The 19,627-nt window shown below is 35.1% G+C and overlaps 1 protein-coding gene across 3 annotated transcripts; it reads right to left on the bottom strand.

Moving 5' to 3' along the window:
• Positions 1-9,303: 9,303 nt before the first annotated feature.
• On the bottom strand, positions 9,304-19,626 carry ANKRA2 (ankyrin repeat family A member 2). Of its 3 annotated transcripts, none has more exons than XM_011372716.2 (9): positions 19,107-19,626; positions 16,395-16,787; positions 15,635-15,793; positions 14,024-14,089; positions 11,985-12,082; positions 11,356-11,481; positions 10,991-11,057; positions 10,397-10,477; positions 9,304-9,814 (listed from the first exon to the last, which is right to left on the bottom strand). In XM_011372716.2, the coding sequence occupies exons 2-9, from the start codon at positions 16,681-16,683 to the stop codon at positions 9,759-9,761; spliced, it is 942 nt and encodes a 313-aa protein (XP_011371018.1). In that variant the 5' UTR covers positions 16,684-16,787; positions 19,107-19,626; the 3' UTR covers positions 9,304-9,758. The 3 variants fall into 3 exon arrangements, with proteins under 3 accessions (XP_011371018.1, XP_011371020.1, XP_011371019.1); XM_011372718.2 differs by having other exon boundaries at positions 9,304-9,809; XM_011372717.2 differs by having other exon boundaries at positions 19,253-19,626.
• Between the last annotated feature and the right edge of the window lies 1 nt (position 19,627).

Here is a 19,627-nt window from a genome sequence, read left to right as displayed (position 1 = left end):
TCTCAGTCAGGGGCTCACTGAGACAGGGGCACACACAATTAACCTCATTCTTATTGACAGTCTCCTTGGCAGTGGGGCAAACACCAGGGCAAACAGCCAAGTAAGAGGAGAAACAGGTTTTCGTAACAGACATGCATCATGGAGGACAGGTCACCTGGCCTTGTGGATGAACTCTGTGAGCTGGCATGAGTCCTGGAGGCCAGTGCTTCAGTCAACACCTGAGCCGAAAGGAAATCCTAGAACAAAGGAATAACAAGACGAGCTCTTTGGCATTGGTTGGTACAAACCACTGTCCTGGATGCTCAGGACTCCTTTTTATCCAAAAGGTAGGCAAGGTAAGCATACAATTGTAAAGCATCAAAAATGGGCTCTGTCTTTCAGAAACACAGATTAACAAAGGATGTTCAGTCACAACTAACATCTCATTGAGTGACAGAGGTGAATTACTCACAAAAGGTAAGATTAACATTTCAAAGTTCTTTGTCACATAGGCTTAAAGGGGACCATGTTTATCTTTACAAAAGAATCATAGCAGTTACCAACAGGTCAGAGAGAAAAGGTTCTTTTGTAGATAGGGTGGCAACGGGAGAGGTGAATGCTAGAATGTGGTTCGGAACATTCTGGTTCCACAAGCCTGCAGCTAAGTGCCCCTAGAGCGGCGGTTTTCAATCTTGACTGTACATTAGAATTACCTGGGAAGCAATTACATGCCCCCATGCAGCATCCCAGAATAATAAATCAGACTTCGGGGGTGAGACCCAGCCTCGTTGTTTTTTAAACCTCTCCAGATGATTCCATTGTGCACTGTGGGTTGAGAACCAATTGCCCTTGGAGTGGAATTCTCTTCCAGCATTCTAAGATCCTCAGCCCTCTGATTCCCCTCAGGACACAGGGTTCTGATGCACCAGTTAGGAGAACTGATGTTGGGACACAGCAGAACAATTAGCACATGAGAAACCCAGTAATAGGCATATTAGAGGCTTGAACATGCCTCAGTTAGCACATGACACTTTTGACTTGTCTTCGGGATGTATGGGAAGGATGGAGATAATTTTGAGCAAAGCCAAACTCGCCCTGGAGGTAGATTCGCTAAGATCTGCAGGGCAGGGCAGGGCAAGGCGGGCAACCAGGTCTGCGTGAGTCCCCACTGCATCCTCAGGGCCCAGCCCAAATCTAGCACAGGGTATGGGTTCAGTAAATGTGTGTTGAAGAATTGAATGACTGTTAGGGGAAATTTCTTGTCCCAAACATTTAACCTTTTTTGTGTAAATCAGGTAACATATATGTACAGATCTGTTTCTAGACTATTCTGTTTTATTAATTTACTTGTTTTGTCAATACCGGTCCTAATTGCTGTAGATTTATATTGTCTTGATATCTGCTAATTTAACTCTTCTGATTTTGTTGTTCTTTAAGTTTTGGTTATGTTAGTTCCCTGCAGCTTCATATGCCAACGTTAATGTGGCCACATCAACATTTTTGGGTTGATGTCCGATGGTATGTTTTCCCATCTTTTTACTTTAAATATATCTGTGTCTTTTTATGTATGTATGCATGTATGTATGTATGTATGTATGTATTTTTTCTTTATCTATACTTTTATATTTAAATGATATTTCTCTAACATAGCAATAGGTGATTCATGCTTGGTTCCTTTAGTCCAGTCTCTTCACCTTTGTCTCCTAATTCAAATGTTTAGTCCACATAGATTTAATGTTGAATTTAAGTCTACATCTTGCTATTTGTTTTCTATTTGTCCCATTTACATTTTTTGTTCTTATATTTTTCATCTCCTGCCTTCTTTGAATCATTCAAGTTTTTAAAAAAATTATTATTATTTCATTTTATGTCCTCTATTAGCATTTTCATTATGTATCATTCTTTTGCTTATCTACTTAGGTGACTGGTCAGGACTCTCCAATGCTAATTTCATATGTTTTGTATTTGTTCCTCTTTTTCCTTCTTAAAAGGAATGCCAGTGCTTCTGCCCACTCAGCTCAGGTGCTACAGAGATGCTGGTCCTCATTTGGATGGCTATGACTGATGGTTGCTAGGGTAATCTCAATCTCCATAACTGGCTCAGGAATAAGCATGTGACCCAATTGTAGTACATGAGACTAGAGGAAAGGTTTTCTGGAAGCTTCTGGGGATGTTCTTCCTCATTCTTCTAGAAAGGGTATGGGACATCTCTTTCTTGCACTGGGCTGGACAAAAATAATCACATGGGCCCTGCTGTTATTAGAAGCCACGCTATGACTCTGAGGATAACTAGATTTAGGATAAAGCTGAATTGCAGCCAGCCAAATGCAGAAACTGAAGGAACATGGATCTTTCTTAATATTGAGCTTCTCCATCAACCAAACTTAACGTCTACTTAAATCTGGACATCCTCTTATTTGAACAAATACATTTACTTACTTGTTTAAGCCATCTTAAGTGGATTTTATTTTACAACTGAAGGCATCATAACAGGTATAAGAAGTATACATTACTTTTATATTCAGAAAAGTAATAAACATAGATTTTTAAAAATGCTTAAGTATTGCAGATTCTGACTTTGGCTTCCTGAGGCCACAGAAATAATTTTCTTTCCCAAATTAATTCCTTTGACATTAACTTTTGTTACCTATTACCTCATATTGCTTTGTGGTTACTTAATTTGTGTTGCATTCCCTCCTTGATTAGGTCCCTATCACACGGTGACCATGAATCCAGCGTTTAGCACAAACTTGATATTTATACTGGGCTCTTTCTCACAAGACAATAGCATTTGATATATTTGATTTCTCCTGGAGAGGGCCCTATGACATCTCATCAACATAAGCAAGGCAACATTATCTTTTAAAAAAGAATCTACAGTTTCAGAGAGAGTGGTTTATTCTCTGGAGAGGGCAGTAAGGCCAGCTTTGGCTCAGTTGAGTGAATGGGCTTTTCCTTAAATACTGACAACCTGTTCCTGAAGTAACTGCGGACATCTCAGTCAGGGGCTCACTGAGACAGGGGCACACACAATTAACCTCATTCTTATTGACAGTCTCCTTGGCAGTGGGGCAAACACCAGGGCAAACAGCCAAGTAAGAGGAGAAACAGGTTTTCGTAACAGACATGCATCATGGAGGACAGGTCACCTGGCCTTGTGGATGAACTCTGTGAGCTGGCATGAGTCCTGGAGGCCAGTGCTTCAGTCAACACCTGAGCCGAAAGGAAATCCTAGAACAAAGGAATAACAAGACGAGCTCTTTGGCATTGGTTGGTACAAACCACTGTCCTGGATGCTCAGGACTCCTTTTTATCCAAAAGGTAGGCAAGGTAAGCATACAATTGTAAAGCATCAAAAATGGGCTCTGTCTTTCAGAAACACAGATTAACAAAGGATGTTCAGTCACAACTAACATCTCATTGAGTGACAGAGGTGAATTACTCACAAAAGGTAAGATTAACATTTCAAAGTTCTTTGTCACATAGGCTTAAAGGGGACCATGTTTATCTTTACAAAAGAATCATAGCAGTTACCAACAGGTCAGAGAGAAAAGGTTCTTTTGTAGATAGGGTGGCAACGGGAGAGGTGAATGCTAGAATGTGGTTCGGAACATTCTGGTTCCACAAGCCTGCAGCTAAGTGCCCCTAGAGCGGCGGTTTTCAATCTTGACTGTACATTAGAATTACCTGGGAAGCAATTACATGCCCCCATGCAGCATCCCAGAATAATAAATCAGACTTCGGGGGTGAGACCCAGCCTCGTTGTTTTTTAAACCTCTCCAGATGATTCCATTGTGCACTGTGGGTTGAGAACCAATTGCCCTTGGAGTGGAATTTTCTTCCAGCATTCTAAGATCCTCAGCCCTCTGATTCCCCTCAGGACACAGGTTTCTGATGCACCAGTTAGGAGAACTGATGTTGGGACACAGCAGAACAATTAGCACATGAGAAACCCAGTAATAGGCATATTAGAGGCTTGAACATGCCTCAGTTAGCACATGACACTTTTGACTTGTCTTCGGGATGTATGGGAAGGATGGAGATAATTTTGAGCAAAGCCAAACTCGCCCTGGAGGTAGATTCGCTAAGATCTGCAGGGCAGGGCGGGGCAAGGCGGGCAACCAGGTCTGCGTGAGTCCCCACTGCATCCTCGGGGCCCAGCCCAAATCTAGCACAGGGTATGGGTTCAGTAAATGTGTGTTGAAGAATTGAATGACTGTTAGGGGAAATTTCTTGTCCCAAACATTTAACCTTTTGAAGAACAGATGGTGAACAAAAGATTAACTGAGTACCAAGAAGATATTTATGATACTTTCCAAGAATTGATTTTGGGATACGTTATATATCCGACTATTCTCAGTGGCTGTGAAGAAGGAAATGAACAGAAACATCTAAAAATTTAAGATGCTTTGTAGGCTCATAAAGTAAACATGAGCAATTCTGTCTGAATGGAGATTAATTTCACAGAATTTATGAATAAAAAATAAAATGTGAAGCAAAGGTATCATAGAGTGGTCTGTTAACTCCAATTCACAGAGACAACTCAGCAAGCAAGGAGTTTGCAGTGGTCCATTCCCAGTGTAATGAGTATGTGTCTGATTGTGATTTTAATTCTATAGAGCATAAAATCACCAATAATAAAGTTTCTTGTTTCCAGTCTCTAACATGGTAATAATGTGGGTGGATTTAGTTCCTATGCACACAGCTAGTATCACATAGCTCTCTAACAGAAAGGGCTTTATTGTCTGAAGAGGAAAATCTACACAAAAGACAGAATAAACCTTTGAAGTTTACTTCAATCAAAGAATATTTACACATCTCTTTGGGCTGTATCCCTTTTCTTAAGTGATTGCATTTCCTGTCAAAATGCACACCTAAAAAATTTCAACCATGCTACAGTTCTTTTTCATATCTTTATTGTTAGTTTAAACCAATATACGCATATTGTAAAAATTTCTAAACAATAAAAAATATGAAAAGTTACTGTTACCATTTTGAGTTCTATCAATAGTATCACTATAAAGGAGTAAGTTGGAAAACTTTTGAAGCTCTCATTTGTTATGCTCATATGACAAGGCCTGCCACAGAAAAAATTTGAATATTAAAGGAAAAGGACACAGTTTAATAATTTTATGACAGGCAGAGTTTGTTCTGCTTTTCTTTCTATTTTCACTCACTTTACAACTCTCAGATTTGTAAACATATTGTTTATTACACAGGAACTCACTCAACAGATATGAATACATTCAATGTCACCAACTGGAAATATAAATATTCAATGATTAACTTGAACAAAATCTCTAAATATATATGATCATAGTTTGTACTAACAAAAGAGCTTAAGATTTTTACTTTATGTATGCATAAAGATAAAAAGCACGTTAATAGTTAACATCATCCACTACACTTTCCTTAAAAATATAATTTATTCAAACATTGGCAATAGTTTTTTAAGTTCAAGAATATTAAAATTATTGACCTTTTTCAATCAGATCTCCAGTTCGCAGCTTCTTTTACCATGGAGTGAATTATATAGTCTCATCAGGAGCGTGATGTAAGAGAAGTGTTGTCATCAGCATTGCTGCACCTGCATTAGTTTGCCTCTCAGCTGATGAAAGACAGGTGATTACCTTAACCTCAGGCTGGCTTTCACTGAAAGATTAAAAAAGGTCATGAGCACATGTCCTTTCATTGTCCTATGAGATGAAGTCTACCCAAGAATTATCTAGAGAAATGTAATTTGATTTACTATTTACTATTTATTAAAGGTCCCAGACTCAGTGAAGTTATGTGTTAATTTGGATATTTCTGTCTGATAATTTCCGACTTGTAGAAATAAATTAATTTCTGATTTGTAGAAAAGGCCCCACAATTGACAGTTTATGTGCTTGTTGGACATTAGCCACATTTGTACATAAACCAGCAATCTTAATGTTGCCCCAAATACCCAGCTTCACAAATGCTCTTGGAGCCAGTTTCATATCTTACATTAATAAGCTGAATAAAATCTTAGTCACATTTATTTTATTGTATGAGTCATATAACCTTTTGAAAATTATATTTGATCAGTTTTGAAGGTCATGCACTGAGATGTTTGAAGGGATTAACCTGGTGGAGACAAATTAACTGATTTGCTGGAACATCTTTTCTTGGCTTCTGCAGTAAATTCTAAGGACAACACAAATTTCTTTTCTGACTCTCTAGTTCTTTTTTCCCTTTCTACTGATATTATGCACTCATTTTTATTTCTGGTTGGTACACCTCAGTGAATTAGTCTTTCAGTATGGGTGGTAGCAACAATTGGGGGCTTGATTTCATGGTTTATTTGGTGATGTCTGTTGGATGTATAATAAAGACCTGTACTCTGTTGGGTGAGAGGTAACAGAAAACTCAATTTGTTAGTTTTTTTTCTTTTCATTCTGTTTTGTTTTTGTTTTTGTTTTTTGATCTGTTTGTATATTTGTAACCTCATATCAACTAAGATTTGAGGTTACTAGAAAGGAAAATAACTATTCAAGTTTTTGTATTTCTGGTTCACTTCTGACTGTGGCTAAAACTGCAGATCTATAGCTATATGCTTTCCATACATTTGTGTGTGTGTGTATCTGTAATTTAGAAAGGCCTTTATCTATCATGTGTAAGTATGAAGTATTTTCTAACACTAGAGGGTATTAAAAAACTAGATTACAGTGTCTCTTAAAGGAGCATTGTTCTGATTGGCTTATAGGGATAAATAATCATTTATATGACTCGAATATTCCCACAAACCACAGAAAAAAATGAAACCTACTATTTTAAACGTGCTACACTTTTAACAAAAAAATTATTGTTATAGAAATTTTTAGCTAGAAACCTTTACATAATAAAGATGAATTTTTGAACAAATTAGTTTGGTTTAATTATTTTGGTTTTAAAAAATAATATTTATATATCTTTGCCATGAGTTTATCAATATGGAGTATGATATAAGCATACATTTGAGTTTTAAAAATAAGATTTGGGTTTGTTGTCTCAGGAAAAGACTAATTAATCTGAACATTCTAAACTTTTTATACCAGTTTACTGATCAAATAAAATACTGCTACCTAATATTTAAGATTATAAAAGTATAAATTTGTATCTAATTGAATTGAGTCATGAATTTGACAAACTCGTAATATCCCTAGTAATTGTATTTTAGTTTTCAGCTTAATTTCCAAAATCCTTAAGCAACTTAAAACTTGGATTAATAAATTGAGTTATTAATGATTATTAGTAATTTCCAAGTAGTATAGAATATTGAAACATTGATTATTAATTTTAGGTTTATATACTTTTGCTTATTTTTATTTGCTACAGATAGGCTATATCTTTGGGACACATTAATAAATATGTTCATTTTTACCACTTTAAGAAAGTATAAAAGGGATGTGTGTGGCTGTAGAAAGTTGTATATTCATGAGTTTTTCTACCTAGCTAAAATGCTTGTATATGACAGATAATTCTTAGATATTTACGTCTCAGCTTCTTCCATGAGCTAGAATTATTAATTTGGTTAAAAGTTGTAATTAATATAGCTGATTGAGACTATACTAGAATCAGTTATGGCAGAGAAATGTAACTCTGTATGTTCTTCTGTTTTTCAAAATAAAAGACGATAGTTTTGATATAAAATTTCAGTTTGTTCCAGAATATAAAAGTGTAGAGGAAAGATAAAACTTGGGCGTAGATAGATTGAAGAGGGTATGAAGGAAGGGAATTTTTATTTCTTTTGGCTTACAATTCCTCCATATGGAAAGAAGCTATTAAATGTGTTAAAATTTTGGTAAATTTCTCACTGTTTTGATGGCCTTACATACAAAGTAATTTAAGGGAAAATAAAGAACACAAAATCTTTGCTAATAAATTTCACGTTAATGCAAAGCTGTAATTTTGGTTTTCTTGTTGTTAAATTATAAATTGGCCTCGGAGCTCCTAACCAGTGGCAGTAAAAGGCTATTCTTTACCTTTTGTGTAATCTACACAAATAGTAGAAATTTCAGGTTTCACCAGGATAATTTCTCTGCTTTGTGTTGATTTTATCTCGTTCTGGATTACAGGCACGTGCTGCCTAAGACATTTCCTTATAGGAAATGGATATATGCATTAATAAGAAAAAGAACTAAATGAAAGGGTGAATAGTTTTAGGTAAATCCTTCAGAAATGCTAGAAAACCGATGCCTCATTGACAACGGGTGAAACACCAGTACTGTTTTCACATATTATATAGATTGCCTTTGGAGTGAATGTCTGCTGCTTTTCCTCTCCGCGGTTTTCCTTTAGGCACCTTTGCCTCCTGCATTCCAGGTAGTCCGGGGGGAAAGGTGTATTTATAACTGGTCATCCCCTCTTCCCACAACTCCATATAGCTGTACATTTATATCCCATGCTAAACAAATTTCTACCTCCTGGAAATTTAAAACCCGAACAGAATGATAGACAAGGAGATTTAAGCTAAACATTACCACAGCAGCATCCAGAATGACTGGCCATGATTTCCTGATTGAGATCTCCGGCCTAGTTTCATTTCTTGGTATTGTCTGCTTTTCAGCTTTTTCTTCCATTCTATATCTTTCCATTAATTTCCTTCTGCTTAAATTAGCTAGTTTAGATGGCTTACAATGAAAGTATCATAAATGATATAATATCCATTTTCCGGATGAAGTGATTTAACTCAAGTCCCACACTCAGTGGTCAAATCAACGAGTCCATGGCTCCATTCTAGATTTTGGTGTAACCCAAGTTTATAATTCCTTTAACTGTATTAAAGAGCATCTGACTTTTATTAAATTGACTTCTTTTTCACAGAGGACTTTTCCTACTGGAAAACTTGTTCACAAGAACAAATTCTAAACAAACTTCTAGAAATAACAATCAATAAATCTTTGTTGACCGACTTACAATTTAATTTTTTTTCATATTGTTTTGTTCATTTAATAATTAGTTTCTCAAAATTTTGTCATTTTACTTTTTTATTTTTATTTTTTTAAATTAAGTTTATTGGGGTAACATTGGTTAATACAATTATATAATTTTCAGGTGTACATTATCATTTGACATCTGTATATTCTATTGTGTTTACCACCCAAGGTCTAGTTTCTTTTAACTTCCATATATTTGATCCCCTTTACCCACTTCACCCTATATTTGACCCCCTTTACCCTGCCTACCTCCCCCTACATTTTATGTTAATTTCATCATTTCACCTAATAGAGTGTTTTGGCAGGACAGAAGGGTTAAACTGAAAATCTTTAAAAAAAATCCCTTAATAATCTTATATAATTTTTAAAAAAATAGCATGCAAACTAACAGAAAATGTCTTTATTTATAACATTATTTTGTAAACAATCACACTGTGCATTTTTAGTTCAATAATAACAATTTTTTTTCTATGGATTTATAGCAAACCTTATATAAAGTCAATGAGTTAATACAAGAGTGAGGATGAATAGGGTAGAATAATTTTTGAAAACGTTAAATTACAGCACTTGATACGAAGACATAATTATCTATACCATAAAAATTTACATGCCACAAAACATTAATTTATAATTTTAATATGCCATAAAACATATTTATAAAAAAGCATCGACATTAATTTTATTATAAACCAGTGGATTACTCAGAGAAATATTTATTAAAACTTACTAAAAACCAGTAAATATTGCAACTGAGGTAAAAACTTATTAGTAAACAAAACTATCATTTATAAGAGCCAAAAAGCAAATGGAAGGGCAGACAACGCTTTCTGATGACTCCATCTATTCCTTGATATTTTGAAGCAGCTTCAACAAATGTGACTCAATAACCTGCTGGACTAGAACAGATAAGTGATTAAGACTATGGTATGTCGATTAAAAATTTTTAAAAAGAACTATTAAATTCAATTTAACATCTCCCCCCAAATAACTTTATTTTTCCTATATACTCATAGTCTATGGGCAACATATACTCATGGTCTATGGGCAATAAGATTGCAACATGATACTTAAAATACACTTAAAATTTATTGTCAGTGACTTAGTAATTGCCCAAGTTAATGGATTTTTTATTTGTGGTTCCTAAATTTTGAGGTACAAAGTTGTTCTAAGTAACAGAGAAAGGACAACTACAGAAGCATTTTATAAAGTTTGCTACAAAAATGTTAAACACATCTTGTAAATAGGTGTGCACTTATTTTCCAGCAAGTAATTATTTGTGTTGGTAAGAAGTAATAGTAACTAACTCATTTTTAGACCTTGTAGGAATTAATTGATTTTCCCCACAGTTAAAAGTACATGTCAGGAGTTAGGATCACATGCAATGTTCTATGACTAGTGATGAAAATGGCCTGGATCGCTGGTTTGTACTATTTACAGAGCATTGCTAAAATGAAACTTGAGAATTCTAAAATACTTACCACTTCGATAGCCCAGGGCTACAGCTAAATCCATAGAATTATATCCAGAGTCGGTTTCAATTGTTGGGTCAGCTCCATTTTCTATACCAAAATAGAAAAATCTAAATAAGAAATCTACAAAATGAAAATATGGATATGTTGGTCTATTACTGACTCAGATGCAAATAGGACAGTATCTTCAGGATGATCTGATCATGTACAGAGTATGTGGAGTGCACAGAATTCACTTTGGTGTGTTGAAGGGAAGACACTTCAAACAGATGGGCATCCACTAGAGCAACTGAAACTCATAAACAACTAGACGAACGTACGCATAAAGATACTGTGGACAGAGAAATCAAATGTGAATTCTCATGAGATCCCCAAAAGGAAAGCAACGAAGACAAATGCTCTAGCTGCGGGAGTGCTGTTATGGAGTGGCTTCTCACTTGCGCAGCTCTATGGCAGCAGGTGCTCCGGGGGGTGAACAGCAGAAGGATTAACATATTTAACAATAGTTAATGATTCTTCTGAGTATTACCAAGGGAGGCCAGCTTGCAAAAAATAAAGTCCTCACACAGCATTTTCTAAATATTTTCATTTTTATATGCTTACCTAAGAGCATTTTTACGCATTTCACATGATTTCCATGTACAGCATAAAGCAAAGGTGTGCCTCCATTCTGTAAAAGGAAAAGGCGATTTAGTTATTCAAGGTGAGCAATAGCTGAAGAATTTAATGCTGCTGTGACTTTTACTGAGAATTGGGTATGTAAAAGTAGTTTAAGGTAATTTTAACATTTTGTGAAGAATACTTAAATCAGAATAACTGAGTTTAAGACATTAACTTTTTCTTCCAGGCATTTAATTAACTAAATTAATTAATTATTCTTCCAAGTGCTTAATAAAATTATGTCTTCCCAAACCAAATAAATACTGGAGTCTGTTACAGCACTTTAAAAATCAGTGTCACAAACTCACCCAATCATATTCATTGACATCAACTCCACAATCAAGCAGCATTTTGACGATATCTGTGTAGCCTTTGCTACAGGCCAATGACAGTGCACTTTCTCTACCTTTTCCTAAAAGCTGGGGATCAGCACCCTGGAGCAGAAAGTGGATATCAAAGATTTTCAATTCATATAAACAAGAATATTGCTATCTCTGTCGATAATAATTACAGTTCAACACTTAGGTCATGTTATGTCCTGGTGTTAGTATAGAAATAATGCAAACTTCTACTCATGGATGCGCTTGTTATTAAGGTTGTCTGGATGCCTCTTTCCTCTTTTTATCTCAGCCCTAATCATCCTTTCACTCTGGAGTCAAATTACATCTCCTAAGAAGCTTCTACTACAAGGCTGACAGTACTTTTGTTCACATTGCACTCAGAGGGGGCTGGGCATTAAATTATTTCTCACTGTTTCATGTATGCTTAGTCTTGCCTTCCCAACTAGATCCAAGTTCCACAAGAATATGAAAAGCATTTAAAATTTTCGGATCCTTTACCAATTACATCTTGTTGGCTGGAGATACAAAAACTTTGCTAAGGACTTAACTGAACTTAAGTAACTGTACAGATACATTTTCTGAGGCATTTTCCTTACATTCTGAAGTAGAAACTCTACCACAGCTATTTGCCCGTGTGCTGCAGCCCACATCAGAGGAGTAAATCCTTCTTCATCCGTGTGATTGATAACATTTTCTATTTAAAAGAAAAGCAATTTTTGTGATCTAATTTAATAAGCACATATTAATATCACTATGAAAAACTGGTTTTCTAAAAAGTTGATTATTTTATTCGATGAGATTCACTTTGTGCTGATTTTTGTTCACTGAAGTCCTGTTATGTGTTGTTGCAATTTGCAGTCTGAGTGTATTAAAATGTGCTTCAATGTACAAATAGCATATTATATAAAGTATAAGCTATGAGACACAACATAATGCTACAAGGCAACCCACAGAACACTAGACGCAGAATCAAGACACCAGAGTTTGAATCGTGGCTCTGTCACTTTCTAGAAGTGTGATTCTGGGCATGTCACTCAATTTCTCCAATAAACCCAAACCTTGCTTATCTTGATGTGCAGTTGGGAGGACCACAATAAACATGAGCTTATAGGATAGCCCTTATCATTACATAAATATACATTGTCATAAAAACTTCAAAATCTTATTAAAGCTATCTTCTACACTATAGCTAACATTGCTACCTTTGAATTTCTTGCTAACGCAATATAATGTGAATGAAGATTGAATAAGACAGTGCTATGCAATTCTACTTTGAACCCCATCTCGTTCCCTAGATTCAGTCTACTAGTTATAAGTCCACAGTTCTTCCCCTAAATTTAGGACATTGAGAATGAAATTTCACATATTTATAAATAAACAGAAATATAATAATGAAGAAAGTCTTTCTTATAAAAGAATGACATGATTTAAAAAAATAAAACTCTTTTATCTTGTGTCCCGTATTCGATCAATAAAGTTAGGACAATGAGCTAATTTTGAAAAATGAAATTAAAAGTAAAGCCTGATCTTTATCACATTACACCAAAACATATTTCATATGTCTCAGAGATTGAAATGTAAAAAGAAAAACACAGAAGTTTTAGAATAAGGCATGAGTGAGTTATTTATAATCTTAAGAGTAGAAAATCCTTTTTAAGCAGGATATAAGACTCAGAAGTCACAGAGAAAAAAGTAAATTTACTGCTTAAAAATATTAAGGCTTTGAAAACATCATAAAGTCAAAGGAAAAATGACAAACTATGTAAAAAATAGAAGGTACATAAACAACAAAAAGCAAATTCTTTAACTTTGATAAGTGTTCATATAAATCAACATATAATAAGCAGTTCACACAAAAAGTCATTAAAATAGACCATCATTTAAAAAATGTAAACAAAACCAGTATGAGATACTATTTTTCATCCATGAGATTGGCAAAGATTGAAGTCTGATAATAACCTGTTGTCAGTGAGGGTATGGAGAAATAGAAACTCTAATTGTGGTGTGAGGATAGAACAATCATCTGGCAATATATGTCAAAATAAAAATTCATATACCTTTTGACCCAGTATATATTTTTGAAGGAATTTACCTATGGCTATACTAAAAAAATTGCCAATAATAGCGTTATTTAGCAGCAACAAACTGGAATCAACCATCGCCAGGGGGACTAGTTAAAAAATAAAAAACGAAGTACATGTATATGAATACAATGCAAAATCATGGACCTATTAAAATGAATGAAAGAGATACTTATGTATTTATATGGAAAGATCTCTAAAACACTAAGTGAAAAAAGTAAAGTGAATATTTCTCCTTATGTAAATAACAAAAAGCACATACATATTCTCACACACAATCCCAAATATAAACAGGAATATTTTCTAGAAAAGTTTTCTGAAAATATAAGAAATTTATGATGCTTGCTTTTGAAGAAAAGGGTAGGGTGGTAAGGGAAGCTATAATTTCTATACTTTAGAGTACTTTTTTTTTTTAACTCGGGTTATTTGCCTGGTGAGATTACACAACTAGTTTTTTTTTTTTTTGTCTGTATACTTTCCTATTTTAAAAAATAGCAAATCTAATAAATCCTATTAAATTTGTTTTAAATACACTTTATAAAACAGGCTATTACCTTGTTCGATACGAGTAGCCAGGTAGAGCATCTCTCCCTGAGCAGCCAACTGGTGTACAGATAAAGCTAAAACAATACCATAAAAAGTGTCATGTATAAACGTAGGTGTACTTTCATCATCTCATTGTTCACGTTTGTGCACACTTTTCTTTTCCAAAACAAAAACTATCATTTTGTTGTTTAAAAAATATAATTTAAAATATATCCTAATATTACAAGTAGCCATTCTGTATCTGAAAATTAACTCATATGTTTAAGGTAATTCTGAATCTGCAAAGTGCTTTTATCAACAAATATGTAAATTTTTATGATCAGTTACTAACAGTGCAAATTGTTATTGATCTTATCAATCAAAGAAATGGCTTAGGTACTTAAGTTTTAAAATGTTATTTTTGTAGCCAAATTTAAAAGGAAGTTGGGTTAAAAGACACAAAGACATATATACCTTTTGTCTTTTTTTTGACTTAATCCATTGAAGTTCCAAATATCACTATTGTAAGACTCCATGAGTTTTTCTTAACTTTAGGAGGAGTGAGATAATAAATGGAAAACTAGCCTTGAGAGTAAATTCTTGAGTGCAGATCTAGTTGTGGCTAATTAGGTATGTGTCCTTAGATAACTGATTAAACAATTTCTCTATAACATGAAGGATGTGAAACACCTGCTGTTTTGGCGTTTTGAGCTCAAAAATTCTATGGTTGGAATATTTTAAGACAATCTCTTAATTTTACAAAGCCAAAGAGGCACTGTTCTGTAAGAGTTTGTTTTAAAAAGTAGTATTACTTGATCCTTGACTGCAGTGATATGACTGAGTGGTCTTAATACAGAAAGGAAAGCTATGGGGGTGGGGGCACGTGCAAATTTATATAAGTAAAACAGAAATGGCCAATAGGTGTAGAGTCGCAGACTCTTCATGGCTTAACTGCTATAGCATGTGATTCAAATCAGGAGGGATATAGTGTTTCCAAAATAAAGATATATATTTCAGAATACAGATGCATTTACATTATATTTTCAAATACAGTTCCTAATATCAAATTGCTAACTGGTTTTCTCTCATTAACAGACCCATACTATATAGAATATTTTCTAGTATATATAGAAAAACTTCACTTTATTTCTTCTAGAATGATTGTACATTTAAAAAAATTGTGGATTTGAAGTTTTAAAAAAGGTGGTTTCATATTTTTATTGTTATACTCAAATTCAAAATTACCATAGAAATCACTCAGCTTTTACTACAAATCATTTGTGGATCTGTGATCTAGTTTATAAGTGAAATGTGAAGGCTCGTACTCCAAGAACGCAAAACACAATGTCTTACTTTGTATAAAGTTCAGAATAACTCATTGTTTTTATAGTAAAACTATAAAGGTATTAAGAGTTAATATTTCAATCTGTATTTGTTCTTAACAGAGAAACAGAAAACATGAAATATTGGAATATGCAGTAACAGGTGAAGAACTTTCAAATTACTAAAACTATCAGGATATCACTTTGGCGTTCCAAAATGGAATATGCATTTAATGAAAATAATGTTTCAAAGCTAAATTCTTAAAACCATTATATTAGTAATAAGAATACTTTAATACATCAGTGGAAAATACTTACAATTTGCTAACAGAGGTGTGGTTGAGACCTCATTTCCTCTGTGTTTGTTGGTTAAAGTAGTTGACTGTTTTATAGGTGAGAAGTGCTTCGTTGTAGAGGGAGTGTAGACATGCCTTACTTGAATTCCCGGAGAAGGAGATGTATGGATATTACATTCGGCTAAGTAAAATAGATTTAAAGACATTAAAACAATACTTTAATGAAAAAGAGCAAGGTGTATATCTTCAACTGTTTCTCAAGTGATATTAAATTATTTTTGCCATAAAAAGTCTGTACTACCATAGAGAAAGTTCCATAAAAATTTGTAGTAATGTTTAACAATTTTATTCTGGGATTAGTTTTTTTATTCAAAAGATTGTTATAAAAGTAAATCTACAATATGATAACAGACTTCACTGCATTAAAGTATAGGAGCTAACGCCAATCAAATATTCATAGAATAGGGAATATTAAGCTAATTCATTTCTAAAAGGCACAAATAATTTCTTTCCTTATGATTTTTAAAAGGTACAATAAGGAACTTTATAGAGAATTTGTAAATAAACAAAAGTTAAGCAACAAATTAAAAAAACCAACATGTACTTATAGACAATAAATAATATAAAATTATTTAATTTTGGTTTCTGTGAGATTCTAGAAAATATTAAAAGATGACTTCTAAACTCTCTTCCCAAACTCAAAATCTCATGATCAGAAGGAAAAACAACAACAAATAAACAAAAACAAAACAAATGTGGATATTTATACCATAACTTTCAACCTTTAAATAAGACAGATGCCACCTCCAGGTCAGAGTTAACCTGATCTTGAATATTTTTACTATCCTCTTCATTTAAAGACTTCACAAATCGAGAACACACATTCATATCGAATCGGTTAGGCAATATGAATTTCATTCCCATGGCAACACCCTGAGCCGATCCTTCTTCTGCATTTGAGTCCAGCTGATGTTCTAGTTTAATGTCTGGCATGCCAGTTAGACTATAACTGCTGGGACACTCTTCCACTATCAGCTGGGCTCCAATATCCAGATTTGCTGATGTAGCCATGATTTCACTGTAGTTTCAATAATTAAAACATTTCTTCATAATATCCTCTTGGTTTTATAAGAGCGGTATCCAGTGTATTCTTGGAATTTATATATTAAAAAAATCTGAAAGAAAAAATTACAAGTATTATATCAACTTAGGTAAAGTACACTTTACCTAGTCATTTAAATAATCATTTTCAATCAAATATGCAAGTGATGCTCTTATAAGCACCGATTAATAAGAGAAAGTATAAAATGTTCAGAGGTAGAGAACCCAGGATATGAATCCAAGTTTCACCATTTATTAGCTGTGTGAACTTGTATGAGTTATTCAACCTCTCTAAGCCTTAGCCTCAGATGTAGCATGGTGATACCACCGTTACCTTCACAGGATTCTGGCAAAGACAAAATGAAATACAGTAACATTTTTACCTCCATCGCTAGGTTCCAATCAATTTTAGTTACCCTTTTCTCTCCTTTCCTATTCTCGAAATTGTCAAATGGATAAAAGACCAGGCTAACAATAAATTTTAACCTCTCACCTGAGGTTTATTTTTTAACGTGCTGTGTATATATGGCTCTCAGTTTGAATTTAATAAAAGATAGAACTCATGCTGTATCGAACTCTATTGGCATCTACAACATCTGTGATACCTGGATAATGAAAAGCTATACAAAGCTTTGGTTATGATAAACTGAAGATATATTTATCAGTTTTTGTTCAGATCAAGTGTTACCAACTTCATATAGGTTTTTATGTAAAACAAAGTGTGTAGATTATAAATTGGCTTCCTTTGCTTTAGCATCTCTAGGACATTAGGATCAAAGCAGAATTTCTGAATCTCAACCTTTGTAGCAAGTATTAAGAATTGATGATTTTTTTCAAATATAGATTGTCAAGGTATGAACTCAATAAATGCTAACTCTCAAAGCTTAGATTATAAGCACACCTGTTATTGAATCATTTACTACTGGAGCTTCTCTATGGACCTTAATATAATTTCAAGAGAAATTTCTCTAGTGTACTTCACTGAGACAGGAAGACAATTAATAACATCTAGTTAATTTTTTCATGTTAGGGTTTACTGCCTCTTAGAAATTTTGAGAAGATGCAGGGTGTTTTAAATTGGAATTAAACGGAATTAAAAGAGAAGAAAGCATTAGGATCACAGTGCAGCAGAGGTTGGCAAACCATACACTTACATATAACCACTGTTTACAGTTTTAAAACATTTCCAAGATTGATCCTTATAACAATCTTTTGAGTAGTTAGGGCAGGTAATCGTTATGTCCACCATGGAGAAGAGAAAACAGAAGCTCACGAATTATAAGGGACCTATCCAGCTCTTCTGACTACATCACCTTGTCCATTAAAATAAGAAGCACTAAACTAACCCAACACTTCCAAGGGAGAAAGAGTTGAAGAAATTATTTTTACAAGTTGTAATAATAATTTAAAAAAGAATGTAACAGGTAACAAAGTGAATAATACACTTTAGCAGAAGGAAAGGAAACCAGACCAGAAAATGAGTTGTGATTCAAGTGGAGATGTAATACATTGGTTTTTAAAAGGGTATTGCAAGATATGAGCTGTTTCCTTAGGTAAGAGCCAACCTCACAGACTCCTATCCTGAGGTGGCCTAAATGCAACTCTCCTGAGCATTCTCGGCATCCCACATTGATCTCGATTTCCGCATTTATCATTCTCTTGAAAATTTCCATTTCAGCTCCCAATAAAGTGAAAATTCCTCTAGGACAGGGACCACTCTTACTAATCTTTGCATATAAAACAGTGTTTGGTCCTATCAGGTGCTCTATAAATGTTTTCTGATTTGATAATATTGTTTCATATTCTTTTCTATCCTGAAATGACCTTGCACAATGTTCAATAAACATTTGCTGATTAGATCTGATTTTGCATTCCCAACATCGCTACTAACTAGCTGTGCAACCCTGGACAATGATATAAGTATTCCAAGACTCATTTTATTCATCTATAAAATATATTTGAAATAGGCATCTCTAATACTCTTTCCAGCTCTAAACATCTTCCATGTTATAAATCAGGGTTTATAGATGAGACTACGGGTCTTTGAGAGGAGAAGAGCAAATGCGGGAGGAAAGAGTGGAAATAGAACGCTTGATACTACTCTAGAGAGAAAGTTGACTGGTTAAGCTAAAATTTTGAAGAAAAGGAGAAGGGGTAAAAAAAGTAATCGGAAATAGGAGGCGGTGAGATAAAGAGGTAAGGCCAGGTATAGTTGAGATCACCTCGATCCTTCGGAGCCCAGGGTTGTAGGGGCAGAGAGGGCCTAAAGAGATAAAGTAGGCAACTGTGCTAGTCCCCAGGGGATGGTAACAGCAGGTGCCCCCCGGCTCTTCCTAATCCTGGAATTGTCCTACAAAGAAAGGCAGGTGCTATGAAAATGAATGATGCCTCACAGGCGACAGGTGCCCGGCGTCCCAGAACAGAAGCCAGCTACAGGGGAAGACTGTTGCAGGGAGGGAAGTCCGCTCTGTTGCCACCCGCCAGCTCTGCCCGAAAAGTCCTAGTGCGGCTCAGGTACGGCTGGCGGAAACTGGCTCACCCGCGGCGGGCGGGTCCTGGGAGTAGGGGTCGGATGCCGGCCAGGTTGGGGCACAGGGCCTCGCGATCACCTTCGACAGCCAACAGCGAGCTGGACCTTTACACCAGCGGCCACAGACTCACTACAGGCCCTCAAGCCCCGGCTTGTTTTGACCGCGACGTCACTTCCTATTTCTTCTTTCGCTTTCTGGACCAAAAATATTTCGCATTACTGCAGCCGAGGGGACTTCCAGGTTCTTTCCCACTGCTGCGCTGTGCGGTCCTTACTGCCCGAGAACTATCGAGACAGGCTCATTTCTGCGGATTGCTCTGGGCCAGCAGAACCGGGCCCAAGTCTCGCCCTCCGGCCACGCCTCCTTCCATCGCCCCGCCCCCT

Source organism: Pteropus vampyrus, unplaced genomic scaffold (genome assembly GCF_000151845.1).
Source record: "Pteropus vampyrus isolate Shadow unplaced genomic scaffold, Pvam_2.0 Scaffold213, whole genome shotgun sequence".
In the NCBI taxonomy this organism is placed as follows: domain Eukaryota; kingdom Metazoa; phylum Chordata; class Mammalia; order Chiroptera; family Pteropodidae; genus Pteropus; species Pteropus vampyrus.
This window is presented reverse-complemented; position numbering and strand designations above follow the sequence as displayed.